The 11,563-nt window shown below is 40.1% G+C and overlaps 1 protein-coding gene across 1 annotated transcript; it reads left to right on the forward strand.

Moving 5' to 3' along the window:
• The first annotated feature begins 2,068 nt into the window (after positions 1 to 2,068).
• Positions 2,069 to 11,510, forward strand: LOC140896980 (aurora kinase C-like). Its single transcript, XM_073309210.1, has 8 exons — positions 2,069 to 2,119; positions 2,904 to 3,066; positions 4,342 to 4,399; positions 5,185 to 5,376; positions 7,002 to 7,140; positions 7,617 to 7,765; positions 9,025 to 9,199; positions 11,159 to 11,510. The coding sequence occupies exons 1-8, from the start codon at positions 2,069 to 2,071 to the stop codon at positions 11,348 to 11,350; spliced, it is 1,119 nt and encodes a 372-aa protein (XP_073165311.1). The 3' UTR covers positions 11,351 to 11,510.
• Positions 11,511 to 11,563: the final 53 nt, after the last annotated feature.

Consider the following 11,563-nt stretch of genomic DNA (forward strand, 5'->3'; position numbering starts at 1 on the left):
GAGGCACAAAGAAAATAAGTTAGTTGACAAAGGTTGCACTATGAATCAGTAGCAGAGACAGGAACATCCCCACGGTCTCCTCACTCCCAGGCAGTTGCTGTCTAACATTGATATATAAATATAATTGTGATTAGAGATGTGCCCAGGCATCAACAGATGCTGGGATTTTCAGTTTTGATGTCAGGGTTTTCAGGGTTTGCCTGTCCTAGAGTGAGGGATGAACTGTGACATTCAAATCCAGGTTTGGATTCTGATTCCTTAAAGTTTAGAATTGGGATTTGAGACTGCAGAACTCAGGACTGGCCTCCAAACTGAGAACCAGTTCTGGGTTCAGATTCCAACCCTAACCCTACCCCATAATGTTCACCGCTATGACACTATGATTTCTTTGAGATGCTAAGATTCAGGAGTTTAGGGTTTGTGTTTGTGGTTTGTGTCCATTGCTAATATAATGAGTAATACAATAGCTCTTAACCTGTCACATTGATTCCCAAAGCGCTTTGCAAAACATTAATTCATTCATCAGAAAAGGAATTTCTCTTCCTTTATTTAGGTTTATATAGTGTATTAAGTTGTGCGTTGATTCAAAGCATGTGTGTAAAGATCTGTAATTTATTGCTCTGTAATCAAAGCAAATCTTTCCTAAAGCGTTGTTCATTCCTTGGCTCATTTCTAAATCTAACTATATTATATTAACATTAGGCACAAGCCTGGAACAAGTTCTGGATCCTTTTTCTGGCTCTGTGATTGACTTACTGTGTGACCCTGGGCAAGTTACTGCTTCCCTCTGTGCCTCAGTTTCACATTTTAGAAATCAGATGTGGGGAGTCTGACTTTAAGGCCTAAGGGGTGTCAGATGACCCTGGCCTTCTATATAAAGGGAGCTTTTAGAACTAATTTGTGTTTCTAATGCTAGCTGGTGGGAGTGGCTATGGAGTAGAACCTACTGAAGGTCAGACCTGAGATCCAGGCATACCTCTAGATTTGTAGCCTTATTGGAGTGCTGCCAATCTGATCTATTTATTTTACTTTAGCTGATTTCATTAGAAAGTTATCAAGGCTCCTGGAACACAAAAACCCTTTAATTGTGGGCATCCATGTTTTAATATAGGTATATCTTGCTATTGTATTGGAAATGAAACACAGTATTCTCTTAGTACATATGTTAATGAAACCTAAAATACTCATTTAGAGGGTTTTAATGCCTTACAAAATGTTCTTAAATGATAACTTCTCTACCTAAAACTACAGAAGTGCAGCTTAGTTTCCGGCCAAGCTTTGGTCTGTTTGATACCTATAAACTGCTTGTTAGAGCAGGTTTATGTGTGACTATTGTGCCTATTTTCTTGTTAAAGCCTTAGCTCTTGTGAAACATGTGTGCCTGATTAAATGAGATCTGGTCTAACTATCTTACCAGGTGTAAGTGATTGGATAAAATCTCTACATGCTCACAATGACTAGTGGAGGAACATAGCAGCTTACAAAGGATAGCTAAGATTTCAATGTGATTATAGGTACCCAGCTTGACACACTTTAAAAGGGCCTGATTTTCAGAGGGAGGGTGCTGAAAAATTGGGGCTATTCTAAAATTAGGCACCCCAAATCAGTAACCACTCCTGAGAACAGTATGGAGGCCAAAGAATTCTCATTTCATCCTCTTACACCCATGCTAATAGGAAACTTCCTGAAAGTGAGATGTTAGAGTGGGAGTTGGGCTGTGGCAGGCATTTAAATCAGAGGGGCAATGGAGAACTGCCAGCTGAAGAGAGCAGTGGACAGCGGGCACATCAAGGTGTGGGGGAGGCTGGGAGTGACTATTGACTAACTCAGTTTAACAAATGTAAATTCTTGATTTCAGTCTCTAAAGTGCCAACTTCAGGCTGCCCTGGATTTGCTCAAACTGGCCCCAGCTCTTCCTGTGTAAGTCTTGCAATGTGGAGGTTTTTATCTCTCAGCTAGCTGAGCCTCTATTCGCGTAGCAAGTATCTATTTGTGCCATAATATTCAGTGCTATGACACTATGATTCTTTCTCCCTGGTATCCTTTTCTTTAAGCACGTAATTACCCCATGGAAAGCAAAGAGACTGAAGCTACATGCCACATCAGAGGTGGCAAAAAGGTAGGTCGTTGTGGCATATGGGCTGGGAGGCCATTCACTGGCGTTAGGTTAGCATTTGTGTTAAGATCCTGCCTCTTTGTTTGACTGCTTGCAGTAGTATGCATCATGCTTGTTTTCTTGTGCAACACTAAAGAAAAAGCTACCATTTTTATTGAACTACTAATTGACTGCATTATCACATGAGACCTAAGCCATTATCAACCTTACACTGTTCCCTAGGCTAGGCTAGAGTTCTGAGTGAATTTATCATTGGTGACAAAATGCCAGTCTAAAAGCACTAGAGATTGAAGTCCTCTATTGAGGCACAAAAAAGAATCAGCCTGTCAATGAGCCTTAATGCTGATATTAGGGGACCATCAACAGTAGTTCAGACTGATGCAAGCTATGACTGCTGCTGATAATGGTGCAAATTATGATGGTGGCTTCTGAGAGGCTGGATAGTTGTCCATTTGGTACTGAGACCACTCATTCTATTGGCCACTGAACAATCATCAGATGATAAATTGGCCTGTTGTTTTCAGTACAGATCAATAGACACAACATTGAAAGCTGACACCTCAAGACTCTTGAGTGATACAGTGCACATTTATTTATGTATAGTATAGCCTAATTTTTTTTATTATAATTACTTGTATTGTGATAGGGCTGAGAAGCCGTACCCGCTAACCAGGGCCCATTGGTGATAAGGGGCTGTACAGACACAGAACAAAAAGATGTCCCTGCCCCAAAGAATTTATAATCTAACCTCATAGTTTTCTTGTCTCTTGGATTTTCACTGTTAAAGTTGTCTCCAAAGCCAATGACTATAAGCAGCTCAGATGTGCACCAGAAGAACATGAGAAAACATATGAGTAGTTCCTGCATTTCAGTGTTTTCCTGCAAGGGGCCGTCTTCTCCAACAATCAAGAATATCCTAAGGAAAACCAAAGCAGGATCAGAATCTAAGGGTATGTTACTCATTCAAACCATAGCTGGACCCATCCCACAGGTTACGTGGAGATGGGAATTTTCCAGTTCCCAGACATCCTGAAGGGGTCTCCCACTTGCCAAAGAACTGCTTACAGTTTCAACCATAACTTCAAAAAATATAAAGGCAAAGTAGTGGAGTTGAAATTGGGCAAGGAGTAATCCAGCAGTTATTTGACCAGTGACGACTTTGGTGGGGTGAGGGTGAAATAAGATTCTCTACTCCTGATTCATGCTTTCCATTAAAAATCTGGTTGAGACTTGACTGGCTCTGAAAGCTTCCAATGTAGGCACTAGTCCCATAACTTCCACTGTTAAGGAGTTTATGTGTACCAAGAAGCTTGTGAGATGCTTTCATTGCTTTAAAAACAAACAAACAAACCTGTAAGCCGGGTGATAACAGCAGAAGTAACTGAAATAGGGGTGTTTTTTCACCTGGTCAAAAGTAGCCTAGCTGAGCTCCAACAAACCAGGCAGGGACAGGCTGCATCCTGTCAATAACTGCATTTCAATGGGTTCCTGAGCAAAGAAGTGTTGCTTCCCAGTTCATGGTCTCTTAATTTATAAAGAAATGCAGAAACAATACAAATGTCAATAATATGTAAAGGGCAGTTCAGCCTTAAAAAGAACTCTCAGTATTTAATGGTACAAAAGACACAGGACCTTCTACAAAGATAAAAATGAGACTGTGAAACTTTTTTTTAATGGTGTGTTTATTCCTAGTCAACTGGAGCTCCATGTACCAAGGGGCAGAAATTGGCCCAGAGACAATTGATGCTTATTGTGCTCCAGACACATTTAGACTGATTAATAAAATTAGGTGCAGTTTTCCTTTAAGGACAGTCTGAGATTCCCCCTTGACTTTTATGTTAAACATGCTGGTAGTTTCAGTGATGATCTTCCTATTCAAGGATGCAAGAGTTGCCTGGGCATGCCAGTTTCTTCAGTCCCCTTCCATCATGAGATAGCAATCACTGTTTTAACTCTGGGCTCTGGTCATCACTCACCCACCCTTCCATCTTCATCCTATTATTTTAAATTGCACTTTATTGCCACCACAATTAATGGGTGACACGATGTCTCACATTAACACTATGTCCAAACGTTCCTAGGGCTGTCTGTTTTCACGGTAGAATTCCTATTCAGTGAAGACTTCCTCCCCCATTCATCCATCCAAAAGCTCTCAGATCCACTCTACAAGCTACAGCATAAAAAGACACAATTTCTGTTCCAAAGCTGATGTATTTGTTTTACAGATGAGGAAGATGGTTCAGAAATGGACACCAAATGTGCCTCTGTTTCTCAGCTGCCAAGGTAACTATTCAGAAAATATCTCCATTTGCTGCTTCTGGAGCATTAATATTGTTTGCTGTAGAAGTCTCCAGATCATCCCAAACCTCTAGATACTATGGAACTACTAGCTTTTTTACTGTGTAAGAACTGTCTTGCAGATTTCCTGAGTTGGGTTTAAAAGATATGGATATTTAAAGGGCCTTTCCCCCAAGATATTTAGAACTCTGTATATCTTACATTGTAGAGAATAGTATTTAAGGCCTAGATTTTCCAGCAATGTGCATATGCAAAAGTGCAGACGCTTACATGTGAAATCATGGCAGATAAGCATGGCAGGTGAGCATACATGGGCAGGCAAGTATCCAGTTCTCCATTTGCATGTGCAAATTAAGCACAACTGAACATATAGGTGCATGTATGACCCTGATAACCTGAGCCCTATTTTTTTCAAGTAACTTGGAGGTTAGAATTGAGTCTACCAAGGCTTTATTTATACACATTTACTTTGCTAAAATAGTAGGACTATTTAAAATAGTCCTACTATTTTAGCATGGAGGGCTTACACTGGGGAAAGTTGACTGTCTTCAATAACTTTTTGTCTACCCATTCACTTGTATGCTATTGAATATCTAAATGTAGTAAACAGAAAACTTAAACATGTTGAAATATACTGACCCCCTCATGATATGGTTAAGCAGATGCAGTGACATCTGCTTTACAGCAAGATTGAATTTGTCTGATATTTCTCCATTTACTGGGAATTACTAATGTTATAGCTCTAATACTGACTCTTATACTGCATGCAGGAAAATGTGGTGCATTGATGACTTTGAAATTGGGCGGCCACTTGGGAAAGGTCGATTTGGAACCGTTTATTTGGCTCGTGAACAGAATACCCACTTCATCCTAGCCCTAAAAGTCATCTTCAAGTCTGCCCTGGAGAAATCACAACTGGAGCACCAGCTCCGAAGAGAAATAGAAATTTTGAGTCATCTCAGGTAAGCAGCTGTGCTGAAAGTAAATAAAATAACCATGCAGTGGGATTTACAGTCTGAGGAATGCTGGTATCCCTGGCTGACTTAGTTTTTGCACCCTCCACTTCAGCATAAGCCAGACTGCCGTTCATCCTAGACCACCCGAGTGGCAAGCTCGACAAACTGGATCCAGTCTTCTGGGTTGCCTTCTTGGTGATACACAGAAGTAGAAAACATGATTACCTTACTTCAAAACAACTTAGCCTGAATTGGTGAACTTGAGAGGTGGGAAAGAAGGTAGAGAGTGCCCTCATTAGTTTGTCATATGGGTGAAGAAAATAGCTCTGAGATCTATCCCTACAAACTACATTGATCATTGCTATTATCTAAGAAATATACACCAAACGAAATGGTGTGCTGCTGGTGGGCCTCCAACCCCCCTCCCAAAAAAATTGTTCCCTGGCCTTTTCCAGTTGTCTGCTTCAGGCTAGACTCTGGAGAGACCTAATTCTGATCACTGTTCAGTTTCGAACTAAAGAGGATCTCATTGGGAAAGCTGAGATGCTGAGCTTGCTGTCTTGATTTCTAACATGGTTCAGTTGTACCAATCTCCACATGCTTCTGACTGACCTAATTCCTGACTATCACAGTTACAAGGCTAACTGCACCTCTGAGCCAAATGCACCCCCTCAGGTGTTCAGCCTTGTGCCCTTCTCCCACCAACTCTGAGGCGACAGTACCCTGTGTATTGTCTGTGCTCACCCCAAAAAGCCCAAGTAGGTTTGGATACCTGCAGTTCTTCCCCTTGGGAGCTTGTGACTAGTGGAAAGAGTTTAATCTTAACAGCATGAACAAAGCATAAGACAAAAATTTGTTAAAGCAATAAAAGGGTTACCTACATATCTGTCTTGCCTTAAAGGCTTGCTGTCCCTTAGCAGAGACCGTACTCAGGTCTAATATCCCAGACACTCCACTTCTGGAACCTGGCTTCACCCTCCCCCTCTTTAGTGACTCTATCCAGCCCCAAGTCTTATTGTTCTTCTGTGTTTGTTTTCTGAGCCTAGTTAAATCAGTTCAGATAGCTTAAAAAAAGTGTGAGTAGTAACATTAAAGTCCATATTCCTGGGTGCTTGCTGAAAGTCTGTTATCTGGGCAATTGTCCTGGCTTCTTGCATATCCTGACAATCTTATTATCAAATAAACTCAGTGCAGTAAACATGCCAAAAGCCAGGTCACATACAGCATTCATAAATTGTCACAGCAGCTCCAAATCCATCCCACTAACCCTCGGGGGAATGCTTTAGCCTTTCTCCCCTAGACCTCTAAAATAACAAGCACCATTTCTACAACATGGCTTCTACTCCTGTTAAGTCAGCAGCCAGTGCTACTTAAGTCCAGTTGTCCTATATCCTTCTGTTTGTAATGTATTGTGCCTGGTTTGTACATACCTGATCCATTTAATTCACCACTAGACCAACTAAACCATGGGATTATTATTTTCCCACATGTGCAAGCTTTCATAACACTCCTGATCCAACTGAATAGGAATGTGGTGGTTGGAATCAAGAAGCTACCTTAACATTTGGCTTCGGTGTTGTGGTACTTGTTTGACTTTCAGCTACCAAACATGACCTTTCTGGCTTTTTTAGGCATCCAAATATTTTGAGATTTTATAACTACTTTCATGACAGAACACGGATCTACCTGATGTTGGAATATGCTCCAGGAGGGGAGCTATACAAAGAATTGCAAAAACATGAGCGTTTTGAGGAGACAAGAACTGCCACCGTGAGTAAAGTGTTGATGCTGCTTATGTTTTGTGAAGGGGAATGGAAGCTCATCTTGAAACTATAATAATGTATGCACTGTAGACATACGCTGGGTTTGTATGCAGAACAAATCTTCTTGCTTAAGTAAAACTAGTTGGAAATAACTTGCTCACAGAGTGTCTCGTGTGACTGCCAAATGTTCCAGTTCCTGGATAGAGCCAGGAATTGCCAAGATGTGGCAAGGCTTCTTTCTAATCCTCAAAGGTTCAGTACATCCATCCCTGGTTTTATGTAATACTACCATTAGCTTTCTAAGCAACTCTTACAAGCAATATCAAAACAAACATGGTAAATATCAAACCAAATCACTCACTGCTGAGCCACAATAAGGTTTGTATTTAACTTACTAAATGGCTAAATCGTATTTCCTATAGAAAACCACTACATAAACTGTGTTTGACTGTATAATTATCTTGGGTGTGGCACATTCTGCAGTATGTAGAAGAAATATCTGATGCTCTGATATACTGCCATGCTCAGAAAGTGATCCACCGAGATATCAAGCCTGAAAACCTCCTGCTAGGACTTAAAGGGGAACTGAAGTTAGCGGACTTTGGCTGGTCCGTGCATGCTCCATCACTCAGGTGAGTCTGACTCTTTTTTTCAGTTGTAAGACCACTCCTATATGGACTCAGTCTCTATTCGACTGTCCTGTATTTCCAGCTCCTCCACTGACAACATTTTGGTAAAATCTGTCTAATATCCTAATCCTCTCATCTTGATTCACTGATGCCACATAATTGTCTCCAAAGAAATGAACTGTGGACAATCATTGGATTGTGACACCACTGATGGTGAGCAAGGAGGAGCAGGATTGGTTCAAGCTTGTGTGAAGGTCTTGAACACTGAAATGAATCCTCAAGCCTCCACAAAGGCATGAAAAGTATACTCCTTGTGCCCTGCTTTGCTTCCACTATGCAGTCCTTCAGACAACATAAGAGAAGGTCTGTCAGCAGCCCCAGGACCAACAGTTCAGAGAAGCTTTCCTTCAAGGCTGGCTATCTCTACACCTTGACTGGCACTTTGAGGAAAGAAAGCAAAATATTGCATATGGCTTTCCTTAGATATTAGAATCTTTATTTTTTTCTAAGATTCTTGCGACACAGAATATAGTCTCAAATATTACTGTCATGGGCCCATACAAGTCCCTCTTGTCTTTCATGAAGCACTCAGAGGATGTTTTTGACTCTTCAGCCTAACCCCTCATGTAGCTTCTGTTTGACCTCATTTAGATCTCTGGGGACTAGACATAACTCCTGAAGCCAATCAGAACTACTCCTTTAGAGTGAAACTTAAGAAATTGTATGCACGGAGTCACCCAGCTTGCATACACAATTTTTAAAGTTTGGGCCTTAATTGGTCAAAGTTAATTGGGTTAAATGGGTCAAAGTTGTTGGGTAATTAAAGCATTTCCTAGGATTGAGACAGAAGCTAATCTGCTTTCCCCACACCTAGGCCACAAAGATGACATCCTACCAAGGGAAAGATTTTCAAAACAGCTCAGATTCTAGTGGGTCCAAATCTGGCCCCTAAAGTTCTAATAAATTGGGTGTGGATGTGTGTAGTAAATCAGGTTTCAGAGTAGCAGCCATATTAGTCTGTATTCGCAAAAAGAAAAGGAGTACTTGTGGCACCTTAGAGGCTAACAAATGTATTTGAGCATAAGCTTTCGTGCATCCGATGAAGTGAGCTGTAGCTCACGAAAGCTTATGCTCAAATAAATTTGTTAGCCTCTAAGGTGCCACAAGTACTCCTTTTCTTTTTGTAGTAAATCAGTTATTGATAAATTTACTCTGCCTTATTTTAATGCAACAAAATGACTGGTGATTTGTTTTTTAAATAGGAGGACAACATTTTGTGGCACAACAGATTACCTTGCCCCAGAAATGATCGATGGGAGAACTCATGATGAAAATGTTGATGTCTGGTGTGTTGGTGTTCTGTGTTTTGAGTGTCTTGTGGGGTATGCACCATTTGAAGCACCCACCCGCAATGAAACATACAAAAGAATTGCAGAGGTATGCTTTCCTAAATCCATGGAAAAGGTTACTTGGTTTTGAGAGCAAAGAAAACCTTCTCCCACAGACAAACAAATTAGGCTCTGAAGGGCTTTTTTTTTAAATCAGTGAAAGCTGATTTCATGGTACGCACAAACCAATGAAATAATAGCTTCATTGATGATGAGAGGCAAAGTAAGACAAATGCTGCTTGAGAACTTTTTGTTTTAAGGATATTTACTTTGTATATTTTGATGTTGACAACTTGTGTTTTAATGGTTATAAAGCTTTAACTTTTTGAATCTGTCATTAAATAATTGTCTGATCCCCATAATTTTCTGCAACTGTGAAAATTTAAACTGATAAAAATGGAAAAAAGCTTAAACATTTGATATTTATCATTGACTTACATTAAAAAACAAACATTCTGGCAAGCCTACCACTAAACTAATCATATAAAAGATTAGAGTAGGAGCCCAAAACTGTCAGCATCACTGATAACCAGGCCAATAAATTCTCTTCTTTAGAATCGGACACTGCTTGGGTTTTGATTTTGTTGGCATCAAACTTGACTGGTTAAAGGACTGTCAGAGTGCATTACAGAGAACTGGGCATCTTGTTTGATACCATCTCAGTATTCATTAGGAGCCCTGACATTCCCAGTTAAAATCTTCAGAACAATGTCAGAATAACGTTGTTTATTACAAGAAAGTCCTAGTTACTTTTCCTTGCCCTTACCATTTCCCTCTTCAAAGGCTGTAGTTGGGCACTGTTGACTAAAGATGCCTTCAGAACACATGGACTCATTCTGAAATCAACCAGAGTCCTTGAATAGTAGTGTGAAGCACTCCCTTTTACTGAAGCATTCATCAACTGTGCTACCTCGTTGCTAAAAATAGCCCATACTGTGGCACTTCAACTGGCAATACATATGGCAAAACTGTTAAATCTAAATTAGTGTTGGATGTGTTTCAGACAGCTGCTCCTTTTTGTACGCAGTTTGGGGTGAAAAGTGGTGACAAGATGTAAACTACCTAATTTGAAACAGTGGGTCATCTTGAATATAGATTTGGGGCCTTGTCTTGTACCCACACAATCTACCGAAGTTTTGCCATTGATTTGCCATTGTGATCAAGACTGAGGCTGTAATTTCAGTTTCTATCTGCAAAATTGACACAGTGGAGGAGGGGGATGAACAAATGTAGATAAATATATTGAAGACTAGGGATACAGATACAAAATGTACCAGTTGGTTCTAATACTGGCCTTATTCAATGAAGGTTACTCTCCTTCATTAATTCTAGCTGTCTTCCACGCTACTTAGTACAAAATGTCTCTTTAAAATTCAGCAGCCAACCAATTTATTCCAGTGAACACTATCAGCTAGTGTCCTTGACTGTGACTCTAATGTGCACGCTGTATCGCAGATAATGGGGAGTGTATTATGCCAGAAACATTGATCTTATTTTGCACATTAATCAGGGTTAAAAGTATATCAGATAAAGTTCTTGTGATTAGATCTATTCTGTGGCTGCTGTGACAATGATCTGGTATAGGAGATGTTACAATATAATTCTGGAGCACACAAAGAATCTTACTTTGCACTGAAATTCAGCTGTAGTCATTATAACCCAACTCTACACTATCAGATTTACCAGAATTCCAAATTCTAATAACTGTCAACAGTTTTGCATTCTTATAGTCTTTTTGAAGACACTAGTTTACTATCATGGAATTACCTGGCTTTGGTAATACTGTTACATCTTTCATTACCTTTTTAAGCAGTACTTCTTGTAGCTGTGAAGACTACAAAAAACTTGACAGCTAGGTGGCTGGTGTGCTGAGCCCACAGTCTATCATGTTGATGGGGGTCCTGGTCCATGACTGAGGCTCCTAGGTGATATTATACTATCCATTGTACTTGCATCATACTGCTGTTACCTTGTGGAACTAATATTGTCTCTATTTTTTTATTTCAAGGTTAAATTCGCATTTCCCACATGGGTGCCTGATGGTGCCAAGGACCTTATTTCAAAAACACTTAAGCGCACTCCTTCTTTGAGGCTCTCTCTCAAAGAAATAATAAAACATCCATGGGTTAAGAAGAATTCAAGGAGGATTTTCCCACCAGTTTATAAAGCAGCTGAAGAAACTCTCACTCTGGAATATTGACTACTTGTGCTTTTTTGGAGATGGCTGGATTTTTTTTAAAAATCTGATTAGGATTCAGTTTACAGGAACGAACAGGAGGGGGAAGTATTAGACACTAAGGGAGAACGCTTCCAGTGACTCTAGAAAGAGAAAGCAGTAGTGTAGGTCTTAAAGCTGGATGTTGAGAGGTGGTGGGAAAATATATGTAATATATAATGTAATATTTAAACGAAG

The sequence above is a fragment of the Lepidochelys kempii genome, chromosome 13 (genome assembly GCF_965140265.1).
Source record: "Lepidochelys kempii isolate rLepKem1 chromosome 13, rLepKem1.hap2, whole genome shotgun sequence".
Classification (NCBI taxonomy): Eukaryota; Metazoa; Chordata; order Testudines; family Cheloniidae; genus Lepidochelys; species Lepidochelys kempii.

Coding starts and splice junctions, on each gene's coding strand:
- LOC140896980 (XM_073309210.1), top strand. CDS start 2,069: ATGGAAAGCAAAGAGACTGAAGCTACATGCCACATCAGAGGTGGCAAA. Junction 7,141..7,616: donor AGGAGACAAGAACTGCCACC/GTGAGTAAAGTG, acceptor CACATTCTGCAG/TATGTAGAAGAAATATCTGA. Junction 9,200..11,158: donor CATACAAAAGAATTGCAGAG/GTATGCTTTCCT, acceptor TTTTATTTCAAG/GTTAAATTCGCATTTCCCAC.